Raw genomic sequence first — 21,909 nt, forward strand, 5'->3', positions numbered from 1 at the left:
GAACGCAACAAAATTATTTTTGTTAAAAAAACACATGCATATCAAATATGCTATAACTTTACAGCACACCCACAGCTCCACCTCCAACACTGGTGTGCGACTCTCACTGAGCTCCACCTGAAATAATTATTTCTCTAAAAGCACAACAAAAGGAACGTGAGTACAATAGTCTGCCTCAAAATAGCATCCAAATACAAAGGTGATTAATGTTTTCTGATGTTGTAGTCTTTCACCTGACACAACACACATGCTGCAGTTCTTCTTCTCACTCTCCTCCACGATCAGAGACTTGCAGCTGCAACAATAGTTATCTTTAGTTTTTTTCACGGTACCCATCAATAACTTTAAGCACTTTGTAGTGAGGAGGTCCACGCAGGTAGGTTGAAATTAAAGATGATTTATTCATGCAGGTAACAAGTAGTATAGTTCTGGACAACAAGTAGTTAAGTTCTGAAGGAGAGCCCCACTTGGAGCAGCCGGTCTACTGCTCAGCCCATGCCCAACTGTCCCTTCACCTCTCTGTGTCCCAACATTCCGAGGCTCATCAAGACTCCAACATTCTATTGAGTCAGAGCACAGGCACTGGCTGAGCAGGGGTGGTAAAATACATTACATAACAAATGCAGGATACTACATATCCCTTTTCCTTCTAACAGAAGAACAAATACAATATGTGCTAAATTATAACGAGGGTGAGCAAAGGACTGAGAGCAAGGAAGGAACAACGGAGTGACAGAGAGAATGTCAAGGGAAAGAGCAAGCAAGGCAGAGCGAGGAGATAGATGGGAGAAGACAAGGAGGAAAGGGAAAAATGTAAGTAAGCAAATAGAATAAACCTATCCTCTACAACAATGAAATAAAAAGGAGACAGTGAGACGCAAGAGAAGAAATAAAAAATAGAGAGAGACAGAAGTACCAAAGACCACCCCTACACACACCCACTGGCCAGGCAGGCAGGCAGGCAAGGAAAGAAGGACAAGGCATGACTGGAACAGAACAGAAGACAAACCCAAGAACAAGGAGAAGAGAAGGAAGGAGATTCCTCCTGAACAAGGAAGAACAAGAAGAACATTGCAGAAAGTGAAAGACTGAAGACCAAAGAAGAAATAACAGTGAAATGTGTATGATCCAGATTCCAAAGATGAGAAAGAAATGACATCATGAGGAAATCTGAACAAATGATAAACAGAGAAGAAGCGAAGAAATACAAACAGTATCACTTATCCTCCCAAATTATCACACTTATTAACCTGAACACTAACTTTAAGCCCTTGCGCTGAAATAACATGACAGTTGCTCTGAACTGCATTTAGCCACCCAGCACAGTGCACTAGCAATGTCGAGAGACTTTGGTTGCTGTGCCAACAAGATACTTCTAGGCACAGCACACACTGCCAAACGCTGATCGATGTCGCTCTCCGTCATCCTGCGTTTCACAGTCCAGCCGCTGAAACACAGGAAAAGCAGAAGAAGCTGCAGACAATGGAATAAATTCCACAGTGTCAGGTGACGTCAGTGGCCACAGCGTGGTGAGAGAAGGATGTCAACGTCACAGTGTTCCTTCCCAGGGCATCACAGGCTGCAGCTCGAGGAGCTAGAGAGGTATGTGGCCCACGCTTAGGCAAGGTCACAGGCGCTAGGTGAAGATGGCAGTTGGGACTATAAAATGCATGCTGCAAGCAGCGGTCACAGTTCAAAGTACCTCTATTATTTCTGTCCTTCCTACTTTTCTCCTTTACTATCTAGTACCTGGTCTTACTTTCCAATCCCCAATCTTATCTTGTCTCCTTTTCTCCACTCTCCAACCCTTCTTTCCAATCTGTCTTTCCTATTTACTTGTTCATTTTCTTAACCTGTCTCTCTGCTTCCTTTATTCTCTCTACTTCATATCCAAGTCTCACCCCTCCATTTTTTCCCTCCTCAATTTCTAACCGTCATAACTGCCCCTCCTCCTCCCAACCTCGTTGTATTCACCTGTATCTCATTCCTCTCTTTTGTTTTTCTTTTCTGATGCCTTTTCGCCACATCCATCAACTTCTTCACTGTCTCCTTGTCTTTTATTTCTACCTCATGACAAGCTCCTACACAAACCCATTGAATTAAACTTTGACCTCTGCTCCGCTATAGCCTCTGATCTGAGTTTTATTAGTGCCTGTCTGGGTCAGGTTTTACTCTCTGCTGCAATGACTCTTCCACAACCCCTCCCAGAGGGAGACCACACTGAGCTCAAACCAGGGAGACACTTCAAAAACATTCTTAGCAAAATCAGGGCAAAATCGTTCCCGGTTGATTGTGTTGTGGTTCAGGGAGGACCTGGGCAGGCAGTTCGGGCTACAATGCTCCTATTGGAGTAGGGTCAAGACAGACTTCCATATGGCTGAGTCCAAACCGCGTTGCCCTGGTGGGCAAAAGCACAGTCGTTCACTGTGCCACTGGAACCAAGGTACACCCGAATGAAGAGCCCCAATCAGCGTGAATCTGGTCTTATTTATTTTATTTGAAAAGTTTTATAAAGCACGTACATTACCCGTACGGGTATCAGAGCACTGTACAAAGGAGCGGAAGCGAAAGGAGGTAAAAGCATGAATACAACACCATAAAGGACGTTAACAAGCACAAGCAACAACCCATCTTGTGAGACATGTGAGGCACCAGAAAGACAAAATTACAACATTGAACAGAGGTAACAACCCAACTTCTGGGACATGTAAAGAACCAGAAGAGCAACAAATCTTATAGGGCACATGGAGAGACAAAATTAAAACCTTTGTACAGAGGTATCAAAGAGTGTCAACAGGAAATAAAAGTTAGTCAAAATGGCTTTGAGACTATTGTTGTAGATGGTCATTCAGGATTAACCATTTGACTTGTTTTTTTAATGAGACGGTAGAGGGATTTGATCTCGGGAGGAGGGGCGTTTCATATACTTGGTGCAAGACCAGAGAATGCACGATTGTAGGTTATTTTCTTTTTGAACTTGGGAGGTTTCAACAGTAGGGTGTTAGAGGTTCTTAGGGTCCGATTCGAACCCGATAGTTTTTTGCCAGGTAAACGGAGGTGTTGGAGTGAATAGCTTTGTGCGTCTGGAAGGCAATCTTGAAACTGAATCATGCTTCGATAGACAGCCAGTTTAGTTGAATTAGGTCTGGTGTGTTGTGTTCATGTTTTCCGGAACCAGTGATGAGTCTGGCAGCAGAGATCAGAGTGGCTCTTAGAGGTGCCAAATAGCTTTAGGTAACCCAGCTAAGGTCACCATTCCATACTCCAAGCGTTAGATAACTAGGGATTGGACTGCAAACTGAATGTCCTCAGAAGGCAAGAATGGCTTGATTTTCCTTAATATGTCGAGCTGATAATTGGCTCCCTTTGTAGTTGCACTGATGTGATCTTGCATATTCAGGTATTTGTCCAGAGTTATGCTTAAAGATCTCGCAGAATCAACAACATGAGGGGTGCAGTTGAGAGCTGTAAGTTGTTTAAGCCAGTCTTGAGTGGGGGCAGCGTGAATGTGGGGGGCATCAGGAGGAATTCTGTCTTTAGAGTATTTATCAAAAGATGGTTAAGTTAATAATTGTTGAATTTTTTGTAGCGCACAGTTTTTATGTCATCTGGCGAGGAAATTTTCAAATACAGCTGAGTGTCATCGGAATACATATGGTATTGAATGTTACAGCGGTTCAGAATTTCTGACAGTGGTTTCATGAATAGGTTGAAAAGCATGGGCAAGAGTGTGGAGCCTTAAGGCACTCCAATTGAGACCGAGGTACTGGTTGCAAGGGAGTGGTTAACTTTGGTTCTTTGCATTCTGTTTTGTAGGAATGAGGCAAACCAATTAAAAATATGGGCCTGATAGCCCCATCCTTTTTTGAAGAAGAACAATCAGGTTTTCATGTTTGACCGTGTCAAATGCTAAGGACAGATCAAGAAGGATCAGTAGATGAGGTACATTCTGGTCAAGAGATCTTAACGCGTCATCACGGATGTGTGTTAGGGCTGTTTCAGTACTGTGACATGCTCTGAAATTGACTGGTATAGGTCATGGGGCAGAAACTTCTCAATGTGGTTGCAGAGTTTTGTGTGAGTGCATTTCTCAAGCAATTTGGCCAAAGTCATGATATTAGTAATTGGGGGAAATTGTTATTATCAGCTAAGTCTGCATTTGGCTTTTATGGGATGGGAGTGGCTTAACCCATCTAGAGGCAATCCGGAATCCTACCCTGCACAAGAGGTTCATGAATAATCGGGGACCAGAGTGGAAGAATGGCCGATATGAGTGCTTTGAAAAACTTGGCAGGTAGCGGATCGTTAAAGTGATTGAAAGGTTGTAAAGAAGCCATCGATTGGAGCAGCTCCGCATTGTCTGGAAGTAAAAAGGAATTCCATGATACATTGTTTTTTGGAGGGTAATCTGTGGGGTAGGAAGTAGGTGATCTCGCTACCATTGGCCAAGATGATGGTGAGAGGGAAGTCAGAAGCAGCATATTAGATGAGGCGCTTTGCAGTTCAAGTTCAATTTTTCTTGCCTTATCAGTGAAGTGTGCTGAGAAGTCCTCTCCACTGGGGCAGGAGATCTTGGGTGCAGACAGTTCATTGGTGCAGTGCTTAGCTTGTTGTTTGATTATTTCAAATTCTTTTTTGGGTCTGTTTTAGCCCTGTCAAGCAGTGCCCTGAGGTGATCAGTTTTGGCACTCCAATATTCTTGTTATTAGCACTTCTGGTCATACTTAACTGTCTGTAATGGATGGTGAGTTTCTCCATAGTCTCTCCGTCAGCCCTAGTTTGCGACATTGCTCATTTAGTGAGCCATTAAACCAGGGTTTGGACTGTTTGATCGGTATCCTTCTGAGTTGCTTCGGTGCAATTGTGTCGAAAATATTTGTCATGGTGTGGATGTAATGATTCGTAAGATCATCCAGGTTTGTCATGTTAGGGGGTTGCAAAAGTAGATTAAAGCTAATGAAACATAGCAGGAATTTGCCCCAAACTGACAGATGAGGTATGGGTAAAATACATAAGGGGCTTTGAAATCATTTGTCTCCAGGAGACGTGGTATAAGGAAGATATCTTGTTGGACGGTTACTGATCCTACACGGTCCACGCAACACTCTTGTTAGCAGGGAGGGCAAAAGGAGGGTTGGCATTGTTCATTTCAGTCAAATACGAGGCCATAAAAACTTCAGTTGTTGGTACGTCTCCTTGGTATCAACTAATTATGATCTCTAACATGTTGCAGGTTAAGCTACTTGTGGTGAATTGGTACTACAATAGTTTTTAACCAAAACAGTTGTCAGGTTTTTGAGGCATTACAGGTGGAAATCAATAAGATCTCTGGGAAATGGCAACCCCTATGCATCCTTTGGGTGGGGGATTTTAACTGCTGTTCCTGTCCACATAGTTCCAAAGAAGTCTGTGGGTTGCTAAATACAGAGGGTCAGCCTCGGCTCCATTTAACTCGCACCTTACAGGGTGAGGCCCTAAATTCGATTATTATTGAGAACGATCTGGACATCATTAATGACCTAGCTAGTAACCCCACAACACAGTGCCCTACGTATGTTGGATGTGGTAGGGAAAGTTTTATTGATTTCATGTTTATTTCACAGATGTTTTTGCCGCTTTTTGGAGACTTTGCGGTAGAACCAAAACATGCCAGCAACCATAATCCCCTTATAACGTACCTTAGTATAATAGCCTAGATACGGAAAGGAGATGGACGCTCCTTTGTTTTTAATTGCAACAAATGGTTTAGACTAATTTGGAATAAAATAAACCCCTCTGCATTTGAGGTAAACACTGTTACAGCTAACTATGACTCTATCATGAGGTGTTTACATCATGACTCTCCCCCAGCTGATATCATTTGTAAATTCGAACTGATTTGTTCGGACGTAGCTAAAAATTTGACCAAATCAATCAAGCTCAGGGATCTCCCGGAGAAAAGGTGGTTTAATGTAGAATGTTCAAGAGCCTAAAAGATTTTAAAATGGACACTCCATGCTAGCCCCCGCGCCGGGATCCAAATTATAAACGCAAAGATGATTTATAAAAGCACAGTTAAGAAGAGGAAAGAAGTACTGAGGCATTTAGCTTGCGACGATTTGGAGAGAGCCATCTTCCTTAAGGACTCTAAAAAGTTTCTGGTTACTATAAGTCGTCCTCTGTTCACTGAAGAGGCCAGGAAGTTGGATTGCCTGATCCTCTGGGATGTTTGAGAAACTCACTTTGTGGCTATATTTAACCCGAACGACCTCCATCTTGAGACACATAGTGGGGATTAGCCCCCAGACCTAATCTTGGCTTCTCTTCTAAATGCATCAATCTCAGTTACTGAGGTTGAGGAAGCCATAGCAAAAGGAATTAGCATGAAAGCTCCCGGCCTGGCTGAAGTGCCACTAGACTTATTTAAAAGTAATCCCAGACTGTGGGTTCCTTTGCACGGCTAATGTTTTTAGAGCAGTGGTGATTGGCCCCATCCCAGCACCTTGAAAGGAGGCCATTGTGGTTCCAGTGTTTAAAAAAGGTAATAGGAGCGACCCTGCCTGTTACAATTTCCCTTATTGACGCCACAGCGAATCTGTTGGGGAGGGTTGTCCTTGCCCGACTTGAAACCTGGGCGACTGACACTGACTCTGTCCACCTGTCCTTCATGGACTTGCTCAGTGGTTTTGACACCGTAAATCAAGAGAAGTTGTGGGCACTTATGGCAAAAATGGGTGTCGAGGAAGCACTGGTTTCTCTTTTATGTAGGCGCCACACTTCCACCTCTGTCACCATAAGATATGGCCTACAAGGGGAAAAATACAGGCTCATAGCTTCTACAGAAGGTGCCCGGCAGGGATGTATTCTAGCCTCCTTTCTTTTTTTAATTTATACCAATGGCCTTGAGGCTTTTTTATCAGAGAAGGAAATTGACTGCCCACGCATAGGTGGCACACCGGTCCTGCTACTTTCATATGCGGAAGACACTGTGCTAATAGCCCTGACCGCAAATGGCCTCCAAAAATATTACTTAACACATTTACAGATTTTATGTTGGCACTTGATTTAAAAGTTAGTTTTATTAAATCATATATTATGGTGTGTGGCCCTAAAATGACCAAAACAAGAAAATATGCTGTAAGGGATAAGAAAATTGATAACATTGAATAACTTTAATTATTTAGGAAATATTTTCCATAATAGGATGAACTGGGAACCGCTTGTTAGTGGAAGTGTGCAAAATGCAGGCAGGGTTGTCAAGGGGCTTTTTCACTTTGCCTGTAAATTGGGCCATACACCAGTGACTGAGCTGGTTACACTTTATAAAGCCAAATGTGTGCCTGTTGCAACATATGGAGCAGGAGTGTGGGGTTACCATAATAGCCGCCATATACAGATCATGGAAAATAAATTTATAAAAAGGCTATTGATGATTCCAAATAGTGCCCCCACACTCTTGTCACCGTGAGCTGGGGCTTGACTTTGTGGAGGATCGTATAGACCTGGCCCCCCTGCTATTATGGGCTAAAATCTGGTTGTCTGAGGAGCTAATTTTCTCAAGAGAGGTCATTAAAGACTGAATCAATTTGGATGGAGCATTATCTATCCCTTGGCTCCAATTTGTGAGAGATAACCTCTACACGCTAGGGTTGGGGCTCTACTTCGATAACTCAGCTGGTATCCAGGAAAATGCAAAAGACATAATAAAAGATGCACACTATAGGGGGCGACTAGATGCCGCTCTCAACCGGAGGTGATAGGCCTCCCATGTTTATTTCCTCCCCTGCTGCAGTTTTATCATACATTCACCAAAAATGTACAGAGGCGATTTTATTTAACAAGATTTCGTTTACTTACCTTGCATTTTTTAGTGGCTTTCCGCAAACAGTCGGGATGGGCAGATAAATTGACTCCTTGCCCTTGTGATCATTTGGCAGCTCAGAGCACATTGCACTTTATGATATTTTGCCCCCTCTATAAAAAGCCAGAGTAAAATTTTTAATTCCAATTTTAAAAGAAATTAGGCCATGCTCTTATATTGAAGGTTTTAATTACCTGTACACTTTGGTTACTCATGCTATATGTACTTGGGTTTCGAACTACATTAAAGTCGCAATGGTTATTAGGAAATGGTACTAGATATAGTAGCTGAACCCGAATACTGCAATTTTGTTATACACAATTCAAGCATTGATGTACTCTTTAGGCGGGGTTTATACATCGTTGTGATATGAAGTACTTTGTAATATGGATTGCATTTTTATCATAAGATTGAATTTTAGAATTTTAGCTTTTTTAAATATACTTTTTTTATGAATCCCCTCCTATGTTGATTTGTAAATTGGCCACTGGAAGGTTAATTTGTAATGTTGGTTTTATAAACTTGTATGGCTTTCTTCTGAAGCAGAATAAAGATATTTTGACTGGACTTGACCTGCTAATGGATGTTAGATCATTGATGTTGATTTCGCTCAGATTTCGAGTCAGCTGTTTGACCATATCCTTTTCCAGGATGTTAAAAAAGATTTGGTAATGATCCGACCAGTCGCAGGGTGATATGTCATCAAGTTGCTTGATGTTATCTTTAGCTATGATTAGATCAAGGGTGGAGCCCTTGTTGTGGGTGGGTCCCTTTCAGGCCTGGGTGACATTGAGGTCAGAGAGGAAAGCCTTGAAGGATCCCAATAAGGGATCATTTGTGTCATTCCAGTGTAGGTTAAAATCCCTGAGGAAGATATGGTTGGGGTGTTGGTCAGAGTATGAGGCCATGGACCCCATTATTTGGTCGATGAAGAGCACATTGTCACATGGGGGATGATATATATTGTGGAGCAAACAGACTATCTTGCCATTGTACTTTCAATGTCTAGGTGTTCACAGGAGGACATCATAGCAGTTTGCTTATGTTCTGGTTCATGGAGGACATGGCAGTTCAGAGTGGACTGCTCCTATTGGAGTAGGTTTAAGACTGATTTGCATATGGCTGGGTCCAAACTGAGGTGGCAAGGTGGGCAAAAGAAGAATGTGTTAAAATGCTAGTTGGGGTGACTGCCCATGTTTAGACTTATACGCAGCATTTCTTCCATCACCTTTTGTGTCTCTGATGTTAAATAAACTGCAGCCAGTGCAGAGAAGACTGGGCCTCTCTCATGTCTGGACTGTGGTTCCTTTGCACTGGCTGTAGTAAAATTCGCTAGGCCCCCTGACTAAGCATCACAAGTGGCACTGGCTGTCGCCTCTTCTCCACTTGTCTAACTTCCTCTAGAATCCTCAACGAGTAATGGGGCAGGTAGCGTTCTACCACTAAGAGGCCCCATCCACACCTCACCACTTGTTATGGCTATAGAACAGTAGCACTGATGTGGTTGTTTGGTCCTTTTGTATTTATATAGTGCTTAATACTCTGGACAAAGGTCTGAGGTATCCTGATTTGCCTTGTGATACTAGGTACCCCTATGGACTGCATGGTTGATAAGCATGCTGGGTGTAGTGTATCCTATATGGGAGACAGTGGGGGAGGAGCATGAAGTTCAAAGCCCAGATTCAAACATGCTTTTGTGAACGTCGCTGCAGATAAATATGAGGTGCCTCAGAGAGAGTGAAAATTGGCCTACCGTTTTGATAAAAAACACTAATTTGCATTTAGGTGATTTGGCACAGCTACATTTCTCGACACCCATGAAATGTTAAGTGTTTGTAAATGTTACGATTTAGCACTCTTCAAGAACCATAATTAAATGATAGCTGTTGGAGCAAGATTAGTACTGCATTACAATCTACAGCAATTTAGCACGCTCAATGACAGGTGCAAACCATTTTTCTCTCATGCTTCAGTGACCCCTTCTCTTTGGCATCTTCATTACCTTCTGATTTTGCACATAAAGCAACATTTGCTCTGCATTGGTCATTTGGTAACCTTACATTAGCTTGCAGTAAGATTAAATCGTCCTCTTAATATCGACAAGTGCCTGTTTAGAGATTCTGATCTAGATGTATTACATCTTTGTGCTGAGTTTGCAGCACAAAAGTGACTCAAACCCATCACACAGTGTTGTGGTTGGATTTACTTTCCAACACACATCATGATTTGTGTAGGAAAGTTGCTCACAATAACGTAAAGTAGTACTATGCACTAAATTGTGCTATTTTGTATCAAGAGGGGCATACCATAGGTGGTAAATGGATGTTCCTATCCAACCACCCATGGGTATTGAGGCATATCCCTATCTAATAACATTTATAGACCGGAAATCGAGCCAAAAAATGATGTCCCCTTAAGGCAGATGGAACAGTGAATTAACTTTTAAAAGTCTCCATGTTTTTCAAACTTTGCAAGCAGGATGAACTTTACAGCACACATACAGTGAGAAATGTCTTGACTCCTTCAAGGCACTCGAAGGATCCCATTCCAATACAAAACCTATCCTTGACAGATCATTAAGGTCAGGTACTGGAATTATAAGATTTTGCAGCTATGGCCGTTTCTGCAGTATGGATTTGCCACATAATCCATCATCTGCTGTATAATTTGCTGATTTTGATCCCCAAAAATGGTTTCTAGCTTGAATGAATAAAAAGCTACTAAAAAAGGGTTTACCCGTATTGCTGCAAAGTTAAAGACCCTTCACAAAGGTTGTATGGTCTTCTTTATGTTACTTATTGTTGTATATGGGTGTTAAATTGGTACTAATGAGGTGAGACATTTGCTCAGTTGGAGCGGGCATTTGTGAAATGTCAAAAAAAAGTAATTCTATCACAATTTGTGCAGTATTACTTTGCATAACTTGCCTTTTCTTGCTGCATAATTCAACCCTGCCACATAATGTGGTCCTCTCCTGGCGCATGATTTCAGTGGCCTGGAGAATGGCTCAAGGCAAAGGTGGACAAGCCACCAAATTAACAGGGACAGTTGAGCCAAGGGACTACTCTGGCTCTTAAAATCCCATACACAAGCCAAGCCTGGAAAATACGTGGCATGTCAATCATGCAGCACAGATTATGTTAGACTATAGTAAGGTGCCTTCGGTAGCACCTCATCTTGATACATCAGCTAATGTGTGAAGTATTTATTAAACATGAATTGAGAATCGCTGCTGCCCCCTTTCCTCAAAAAACAATACTATTTGTGAAATAAAAGGCAAGTCAGGGGTCATGTGTATCCATATGTGGCCTATGTTAATATTATAGATGGGGCAATGTTATAAGATATTAAATAAAACACAAGAGTTGTTTTGTACAGTGTAAAACCTTAATTTATGTATTTGAAGGTGGTTAATTTGATGATGGACAATGAGGAGAATTGGTTTTCAAGTATTTGCCTATTCTTTAAGGTGAAAAGTTAATGTTTTTTGAGCAACCTTGACTGGGAAGTATTGGAGCTCCTTACTTGAGAATCAAGACTGGAACCTGTTTCCTCTGTTCCAATGTCATCAGCATTGGCTGTAATGCCACATCCACACCCTCTCTCTGCAATGTGAAACACATTCACATGTGTTTTGTTTCACACTGCCTGCTATGGGCCTCTTGAAACACTAGCAAAAGACTCACGTCTGAGCATACCTGGCGCACTTAGGGCGAGAAAGCAAAAGACACACAATTGATGGACGGAATGCAGAACAAATCAAAACATTCGCCCCCAGTCAAGAGATCTGGGTTAAATCCATCATTCTTTTGCTCACCATGCCACCCCAGTTTAGACCTGGTTATATACAAATCAATCTTGACGCTGTGCCTCATGGGAACAGTCCAGCCCAAACTGCCAAGCCAGGTCCTCTCTGGATCGGAAACAAGCATCCTAGGACTGGTTTCGGGGTTTCACCCCTCTTCAGCCAGGATAGCTTGATTCCAGTGCACAGTAAACCCAGGACTCACGTCTGAGCATACCTGGCGCACTTAGGGCGAGAAATCAAAAGAAACACTGCCTTCTTAAAAGAAGCAGCCCCTTTGTCATTTCATTGATTTATGGGGCCTCCTGGTGAGCCACCTGCCTAAAAAAAGGACGTTCTCAATCTTTGATTTTGTTATGTATTTTGTTCCTTGACGGGAGAGTGCGATCTGGGTGCAGTAAGAAGCAATGCTGCACACATGTTGCCTAGAGGAAACATAGCTCACAAACCTATAGCGCTACTCACACACCCACTCACAGACCCACACGGAAACACCCACTTACAGATCTACACACACACAGCGCTACTCACACACCCACTCACAGACCCATACACACAATCACACACCCACGCACAGACCCACTCAGGAACTGTAGAAAACCCACCTCTTTATATAGTGCACCACAATGGGGTACACTGTGCAGAGTTTTCAAAGAGACCCTTATTGGTTTGCAGAGGCAAAACTAGATAATAACTTATGCTCTATTTTGTGGTAGTGTGGGCGAGCAATTAGGCTTATCAGAGGGTAGTGCTAAGCATTTGTTGGAAACACCAAGGCAATAAATGATGCACGCACTCAATGAATGAAATTGAGACCAAATTAGAAAAATAGTAATTCTTTTATATAAATATTTAGACTAAGAATTTTGGGTACAAGGCAAATACTTTTCGAAAATTGAGGAAATCACAGTAAATGCAATAGATACAGTTGTGCGCAATAACGCACAATACATTCCCTATGGAAGAAACACGGCAGTTAGGAAAAACAATGCAGTGCAGTTATTGTTGTGGCTACCGTTTTGGAAATAGGAAGGTTCGGGCCGAGGTCCAAAGTGTCAAGGCCAAGGTCTTGGGAGCTTCCTGGATCTCTCGGAAAACAAGGAATGAAGGCACTTTGTAGCTGGTGTACTACAAAGGAAGGGGGCGAATGGTAAAAGCAAAGGGGGACTTGCTGACAAGTCTGAGGAGACTCAATGGAGAGTGGAGGTCGCAAGGGCTCTGGGGCCTCGGGAGCACAGCCGTTTTGAAGATGCACCGGCCTGGCGGGCTGGGTGCAGTGAAGATGTGCAGCTGGGCAAAGGTGTGCACAGATGAACCTCGCGGTCAGGGGCTGGCACCTTGAAGCAGCAATTGTGAAGCTGCTGGGCCACTGCTGAGGTGAGTCTCCGGAGCCCTGATGTCCCTTGTCATGTGCTGGCTCACTGTAGAGTTGGAGTTCACCTGGACTCTGCTTTGTAGGTTTTTTCAACAGGGGTCTGGGACCCTGGGTATTCATGCCTTTCAGCTTTGGTGGGTCCTGGGGCTTCAAGGCGGGGCAGAGGCTGAGCTGACCCTCCTGAACAGATGTACCTCTCATTGGTACTCAGAGATGTCGGTCGCGCTGGGGATGAGCTGGAGGCTGGCGATTGTTGAGTTATTTTGTGGTAGGCAGGAGTTTGCGCCCAACGTCCACCAGGAGGTGTGCAGTTCTCAGTCCAGCCGTATTTCTTCATTCCTCTTCTTCTTGTGTTTGTGGAATCTTAGTCCGTGGTCTAGGGATGCCACCTAAATACTAAATTTAGGGGTGTTTTTCAAGGCAGTGACAAGTAGTGGACAATGGGCTTCCTGACTGGGGGAAGGTGTGAACACATCCGCCCAGGACAGGTTTTTTCTCGACCTCTGAGCACGCTGGTGCTCACCCCATGAGGTCGGAACTCTGTTTGGTGGTGACAAGCTGGCTTAGACCAGTTGGTAACCACACTAAGGATTGGTAGGTTCCAGGCGACCCCTCTAAAGGGTCCTCTGTGTGCAATTTTTAATTATTCTCATACTGAAATCTGTGCAGGTTTATTAAGATGGCATGTTTGGTACCAAAAATCCCATAATATAGCAAAGCCATCATGGAGCTGGGGAATTCATAATGACGCATGTCCAGCCCATGTGCTCTCTATAGCTTCCCTGTTCACTTACAATACCCAAGAATCCCCTCACGCCTGTAAAGCCCTCAACTGCCTGTTAGAAACGTAAAAAGACATTAACTAAAAGAGGCATTTGCAGGGAAGGTTTCTTGAACATATCGGGGGAAAAAAATAGAACTGTGTCAATATCGATTCAGAACTCTTTTTAGAAATTCTTTTTTTTTTTGTGTTGTTTTTTTTTAATCATGGCTGCAAAGGAGTGCAGGAATAAAGCTCCTAATGGTAATCTAACGGATACCCTGGACAGTTTCATACTGAGAGCTAATTCCGTGATTGACCAGGGCATTGTTCTGATGGAGCGTAGAATCTCCCAGGATCTTGCTATGGCCAAAAGGTCTTCAATGGGCCATTATGCAAATGCTCGCACACCAAAGGCCACTAAGAGTTCGAACACTGATAATCCTGAAATGTCTGTGTATAATCAATCTCCAGCACAGCATTTGGACAAATCTTCTTCTTCTGGTCATTTGAGTCAGCAGGGCTCCCCTATGACCTTGGGTGATTCTACGCCGTCCAAGACTACGGAGAGACCTAATCTCGCCAGCTCCGGGGAAAAGGCACAGGTGTGATATCGAAAAAGAAGTACCCCACTGCAGGAGCTAGGAAAGCTAAACCATCTAAACCACCTAAACCTCCTAAATGCCGCCGTAACAATTCAGAATTTAACTAGCTCCAAGGATGACGAGGGATCCGGGGCATATGCCTTGCCATGTGCCATGCCTGATTTGCCCCTACAACGAGAAAGTCCTGGGGCAGGCATTGCGCAGGGTCCGGTTGCAACTATGGATGTATCACCATCCGGGGAGGATTCTTTATGTCTGAAAATTTCTGCACTTCTGTGTGTTTCACTTCGTCCGCTGGAAGAGAGACTTGCTCGCATTGAGAGTCAACTCTCCAAGTTTGAGCATGTTACATTGGGTATCTTAAATAGTATTGCTAATAAAGCACCAGATCGGGGCGATCGAGGTTTAATTAGTGTAACTGAAGGGGATGAGACGCATGACAAACCAAATATTCCTGCAACTTATCTAATAGATGGCAATTGTGTTGTATCCCGGGGGGGTGCTGTCACAGCCCCAAATCTATTGCAACTTAAACCAGGAGTGGGACCCAGGGCAGATCAGCATTTAGTCTCCAATAGTGCAGGAGTAGTCTATACTGATATGGCTAGACACGATGGGCGGGTCCCGATGGGTGGGGGCACGACAGAGGAACCTAGAAATAGGCCTAGAATTGATCTACCACCAGAGGTGAGCCCATACTGGGGTCCCTGAATTAAGTGCTTTAAATGTTGAGACATACAGTTCCTTGAAAAATAAAACCACCCACTGGCTCAATATGTACAGGCCACTCCCCCCATTACAAGTGAAATATCAATGGTTCGAAGGGTGGGATGGGTGGGTCGTACCCCAAAAATTTCAACTTGCGATTGTATATTGGTCAATTTCAGGGACCCACAGACTGCAGATTATATCTGCAACTGGAGTGTATCCAGCCCAGGTACAAAAATCGTAGCTCGCCCCCTTTCGTTTTTCTACCCCAGCGAACGATTGAGAAATCTGGATGATGGCTGGTCTTTTGTATCATACCAGCGAGGGGGTAGGGGCGGGAAGGATAGGTATGGCCACAATCTGTTAGCCCAGAGCCTTATCCCTTGTTATGGTAGGTTTAGCGGCCTGGATCAGGTTGGTTGACTGAACTCAACCGGGCTGGAATCCTCAGGTAAAACCTTAAGCCAGGATGATAATACGGAGGCTATTAAGGTTTCAACGGGAAGCCACTCAGCGATAGCTTTACTAAGACCTCACCATCCGCCACAGCGGAGTAGTGATATGCTCGATACAGTGTGGACACCCCAGGTTCAGGAATTATCATTATCACCAGAAATCACCGGTGCCGGAAACCTCTTGGGGAGTGATAACATTCCTGTAGTTATAGTACGTCATAATCCTGATAATATGAAGCATATGCTTATTATGTCATGGAACGTGGCGGGTCTCCCAAATAAATTAGCCTGTCCAGAGTGGGGCTCTTTTGTGGATAGGAATGATATATGCTTATTTCAGGAGACCTGGGCTAGGGAGGACCAATGCAGAGTAGGCTTTGCGGCCTTTAACATCACTGCCCGCTGGGGAGGGAAGGGGCGTCCATCTGGGGGCCTTCCAACCTGGGTTGGACTACATTTAGGCTGTAAGGGTGTGTCTATCCCGACCAACTCTGATGACATCCAGTGTGTCCTCCTGACATGGCCAACCTCTTATAAATTTGCAATCGTGAACGTTTACTCCCGCCCGACAAGTGTGGCCAAAGAGTCTAGCACCATTGGGGAGCTGTCAATTTTTCTTGACTCCCTCCGTAATGATACACACTACATGGTGGCTGGTGACTTAAACTGTCACTTTGAGCCCCTGCGAGGGCTGAACGAGGGAGCGCTAACGGGGGAGGACGAATATTGGGGAATCTCGCCATGCCAGTCTCCCTATGTAAGTTCCTGGTCCCCACTGGCCATGCAGATCATGACCCTAACATTAAACAACTCAATTAGGGCCTGTAATGGTCGGACGCCCTCCGATATCCCCTCAAAGTGCACCTTTAATAAGAGAGATCGAGAATCATGATTGGATTATATTATGTTGGAGACACGCCTATGGTCGAAGGTTGTTGACTTTGAGGTGATATCAAGGGCAGACAGTGACCACAACGCATTGAGTTTGAGGATGGAATTCCCATGCCAAGGGGCTAATGAGAATGAATCTGCCCCAGATATGGTAGATAGGTTGATAGCCACCAACAATAGACGTAGGGTCAAGTGGGGGAAATTGGTGGCTTCTCAAGCTGCACTACCTAAATTATATAGTGCAATTTTACCTTTCCTCACGAAGGCCAGTGATATAATGGTTCAGCCATTGGCACCAGATTTTCATGGAATCATACTGACCGTGCATCAGGACTTGGTAGACTGTCTATTGGAATTTTTTAACCCGCCCAGCTCTTGCAGGAAGAGTAGGGTGCCTGTATCCTCCTGGTATAATGTCTCTTGCAGGAAGGTAAAAACAGAGCTCATGGGGGCTGTAAAAGATGGGAGAGATAAACCAAAAATCCGCTCTTTAAGATTATTATATAAAGAAACAATGAATCATGCTAAGATAGAGTGGGACTTGAAAAGATGGCTAAATCTTTCCTCCTCCCTAGACATGAAAGATGCGCGTAGATTCTGGGCAATAGTCAGTACGGGGTCAGGTGAGCCCAGATCCGCGATTGTACCTAATATTGAGGCAGGGGTCTGGGAACTCCATTTCAAGACCTTATATGCAGCAGCTCCTGGCTTAGACAGCATAAAGATACACACGCTGCCAGTTGCTGAGAAAGATGAACTGGAATTTACATCTGAGGAGGTTTACATTGCCATAGGTGAAATTGGCTACGGGAAAAGCTCCCGGCTTAGATAAACTCCCCGGCGACCTTTTTAGGGATCAGCCAAGGATATGGGCTCCTTATCTCTGTACTCTATACAATGCAATCTTGGGAGGCATGGAGGTGCCGGGTACTTGGCTGGGAGCAGAGATTATCCCAATTTTCAAGAAGGGCTCTCCTCTGCTCCCAGCCAACTATAGGCCCATCAGCCTCATTGATGTCCCCAAAAAATCTTCTCACGACTAATTTTAGATCGTTTACAGGAGTGGATGGACGAGCACGAGATTCTCACCCCATTTCAGGCCGGATTTTGGAGGAACACATCCACCATGGACCAGATCTTCCGTTTAATTTTGTTATACTGGAGGACGGTCACAGTAGAGGTTGGCAGCCTCTACATGGTGTTTGTGGACCTCCGGTCCGCGTTTGTTATGGTTCCTAGGGGGAAACTGTGGGCGGTGCTTCTGGACATGGGAGTCCCACATGCAATATTTGGGGTATTGATGAGGTTGCATGCACAGAACTTTGCACAGGTTAGATGCGGGAGAAATGGGGCATTGTCTTCCAGGTTTCCAGTTTGCAGGGGGGTCAGGCAGGGCTGTGTTTTGGCACCAACCCTGTTCTGCCTCTATATGAACGATGTAATATCACACCTGGACGCGGTCCCCAATAACGACGCACCCAGATTGGCAGGCAGGAGGGTGCCGGCGATAATGTTTGCCGATGACACCCTCCTGCTTTCCAAGTCCCCTATGGGAATACAACGCGAATTGAACGGGTTTATGGATTTTTGTCGCTTCCGTGGTCTAGAAATCAACGTGGAAAAAAACAAATTTATGATCTTTAATCCCCCGGCATCCACCCGCCTAACACCTATCCTGGGCTCGGTTAGACTGGAGAGGGTACAGACCTTTCAATACCTAGGGGTCACGTTAAATGAAAATCTCTCGTGGGGCCCCCAACAGGTCAAGTTCCAACTCAAATTGTCTCAATTATCGGGGGACATCCTTAAGATGTCAAATGCATCAACATTTAAGCCAGTGAGTCCTGCGCTTGAGATTTATAAAGTTAAAGTAAGGGCAGTGGCTCTCTATGGGGGGGAACTCTGGGGGCACTCCTTTAGGCTCGAAATCCCAAATGAGGAGAATGTTATGCGACAGCTATTGGCGCTTCCCCAGAGTACACCCCTCCTACCATTAAGATTAGATTTAGGATTAAGTCCCATTCAGGATGAGCTAGCCCTAAAACCTCTCAGGTTCTGGCGGAGGCTCTGGATAACTCCTGAACTCCTAAATTACAGGCTTGAATTGAAGGAAGTATTGAGCCATAGTAAAGCAGCAAAAATTCCTTGGCTTGCATTTGTGAAACAGGAACTGGAGAAAATGGGTTTACCTGCTCTGTGGTATGAACCAGAACAGGCGTGTAGGGAGGTTTCAGGTAAATCCCTCACTAAGTCTTTCAGGGCTTACAAACGAAACATATGGCTGCATGATTCACGAGTTGGCACTATGACAAAACTATTTTTAAATAATAAGACTGCTTATGTGTTTGAGGACTTCCTGAATGTTATCTATCCAGCAGCAGCAAGGAAGCTCTATATTCAATGGAGGTATGGTACACTACCATTAAGGGCCTTTACAAGTAAATGGCCCTCCTCCATGAATAAATCTTGCCCAGGTTGTGGTGCCGTTCAAGAGGATGAATCCACATGCTCTTTTTTTGTCCTGCTTATAGTAAAGCTAGGAAGTTTTGGTTAGTACCTTTATGCAAGAACCTGGGCTTTGACAAATGCTCGGTTGCCTTGAGAATTCTCAAGACCTATACTTCAGGGCACATTGTCTTTGCACTATCGAAGTTTCTGATAGCCATGTGGTCCAAGAGATGTTTTATAATGGCGAATAGTAGCCAGGGGTGATTGTTTATTCTTGTTTTTATGGAATTTTATTGTATAATATGAATTGACAATTTTTTACTATGTGCTGAAATGCCTGTTTTTATTTGTAATCTTTTATGGCTGAAATAATGTCGAAATAAAGATTAAATGAATGAATGAATGAATGAATACCCAAGAATAGACATGGATATTGCAGGGGCATACCTACTCATGCAGATATGTCCTCACAGGCTTAGGGCTATAAGGCCTGCTAGGGGGGTCTATTGCCACCGTTGAGGTCCCTCTTCAATGCCAATATCCTAGGTACCAGGGTATCATTTACTAGGGACTTACAAGGGGTACTGAAGTGCTGCCAATTGGGTAACAAAAGGTACAGTTTAGGAAAAGACCTTTTACACAGGGGGCCTGGTTGGCAGGAACCCCTGCACTTCAATTTGAAATTATATCATTTTCCAGGTAAAAAGTGAGGGCTAACCATGTCCAAAAGAGGCACTTTCCTGCAGGCCCTCTCATATCCACTCACAGACCCATAGTACCACACACATACATACACACCCACTCACAGACCCACATGAACACACACACCCACCCACAGACACACGCACACCCACCCACAGATTCACACACACACACACACTCTGACACCCACTCACACTCATAGTGCTACTCACACACCCACTCACAGACCCAAACAGGCCTTTACACACCCAGTGATAAGTCCACCCAGGCACTCGCACACCCACTCATAGATTCACACACACCCATAGAACCAAAGCGCTGCTCACACACCCACTCACTGATCAATCAATCAGGGTTCTTATAGAGCACGGATAGTCACCTGAAAGGGTCTCAATGCTCGAGGGCGTACTGCAGTTAAGTCGAAGAGGCAGTTCTGTCGAAGAGCCAGGTTCTGAGGTCCTTCCTGAATTGAAGTGATTGCCTGAGATGTAGAGGAAGAGAGTTCCAGGTTTTTGCAGCGAGGTAGGAGAAGGATGCTCCTCTGGCCGTAGTATTGCGGATCAGTGGTATTGTGTGCAGGGCCAGGTTGGTGCAGCAGAGGCGTCTGGTGGAAGTGTAGAAGGAGAGGCTGTGGTTGAGGTATGCAGATTCAATGTTGTGGAGGGCCTAAAAATCCCATAAAAAAAATAAAAAATACATACATAAATTAGCATTTAAAAAACCTTTGAAATTCACTGAAAAAACCATAGGTTTCACACACGTTATAGTTACGAATTAGCATTTCAAAAAACCTTGCAAATTCACTTAAAAAACCATAGGTTTCACACATTTTATAGTTAGCTGGACATTTCACTCGTAAAAAACCAATGAAATTCCCCCGTTATAGTTAGTGCAGGCAACTATAACTCACGCGACCGCAATCCTCTGCTGATGATGTCAGATATTACATCACTGATGACATGTGTCTTTCTGAAAAATAAATATTTGTAATATATGTATAGCTAAAGATTAATGGAAGAAGACATGGGTAAATAAGTGTCTAAATACAGTGATGTAATATCTGACGTCATCAGCAGAGGATTGCGGTCGCGTGAGTTATAGTTGCCTGCACTAACTATAACGGGGGAATTTCATTGGTTTTTTACGAGTGAAATGTCCAGATAACTATAACATGTGTGAAACCTATGGTTTTTTAAGTGAATATATATATATACACATACACACATACAATTTATATAGAGATATATATAATATGGATATATTCCTACCTGCAAAATACTTACATTTTGATTGTAAAGGCATGGGTGATAAAGGCATATGCATTGTAATGGATGTGTAGTAAACATAATGTATGGTAATGACTGGGTTGTAAATGCTATTTTAAAGTTTGTTTAGGGTAGGTCTATGAATTAATGAAATATTTGGCACTTTTGGTTAGTTTTGTAAAACTACCAAGTCATGTAATGTTAACCTTTAAATCAGTCAGTGATGTATTGATAATAAGTGCAAGAACTATGAAAATAGTTTGGCTTCATTGGCGTCATCATTTTACTCATAGGTGAAAAACATGTTTCCCATTGTTGTGATAATGGCGATTATACTTTTGGCATATGGAGTACCCAGGAAGGCAGTCCTCTATCCTCATGAAAAACCAGCATGGTCCCTTGCTAGAGACATCCTTTTTGAGCCATACTGGATGACCTTCGGAGAAATGTTTGCATATGAAATTGATGGTAAGTAATGAAAGGTTAAACAACTGGAATCAATTCCATAAAGTGAATAAGGATAGTAGATCCATATAAAAACAGCTTTCATCCTCAGTAGCAGTGTATGTATATGTTAAACAGCAAGTGGTGTGAAAATGTGTGCTTCTTCACAAGAGCAGGAGATTAAACCAAAGTTTGGTGAAAGTAATCGATCAATGGAGCGCTAATATTGAAATTGGGCAAAGCGTGCACTAAATTGTACTTATCGGTCACAATGTTAAATAGCTTGACTGGAAAGTTATCATGACTAAGCCTGGGTGGTGAACTCCGCTCCGTTTGTGGAGTTTCCAGACTTTTCTGCACTCTGCGCTCCGCGGAGCTCACAGAGTACAGAAAACTCCGCTTTGCGTAGTGCAGCAGAGTTTTTTCCCCGCTCGCGCTCGCTAACAGTAAGTTGGCGAGTGTGAGCTGCCGCTCGGGTAGAATGTCTACTCAAGCAGCAGGAAGAGCAGTGCGAACGGCAGTTTGCACTGCACTCTGCCACTTGCGGAGCTCAGCTGAGTTTTTTTGTCAGTTTGCGGAGTTTCGCATACCGAAACTTCATGAACTACTCC

General features: G+C 43.7%; 1 protein-coding gene across 4 annotated transcripts in view; it reads left to right on the top strand.

Annotated features, from left to right (window-relative positions):
• The window catches only part of LOC146860386 (transient receptor potential cation channel subfamily M member 7-like), a 1,286,036-nt gene that overhangs the window by 866,811 nt on the left and 397,316 nt on the right, over nt 1–21,909 (top strand). For all 4 annotated transcript variants that reach the window (XM_085644245.1, XM_085644247.1, XM_085644246.1 and 1 more), the window contains one exon: nt 21,148–21,322. In XM_085644245.1, coding sequence (XP_085500371.1) covers nt 21,148–21,322 — 175 coding nt within the window. The remainder of the gene's footprint in view (nt 1–21,147; nt 21,323–21,909) is intronic.

Source organism: Triturus cristatus, chromosome 3_1, assembly GCF_964204655.1.
Source record: "Triturus cristatus chromosome 3_1, aTriCri1.1, whole genome shotgun sequence".
In the NCBI taxonomy this organism is placed as follows: domain Eukaryota; kingdom Metazoa; phylum Chordata; class Amphibia; order Caudata; family Salamandridae; genus Triturus; species Triturus cristatus.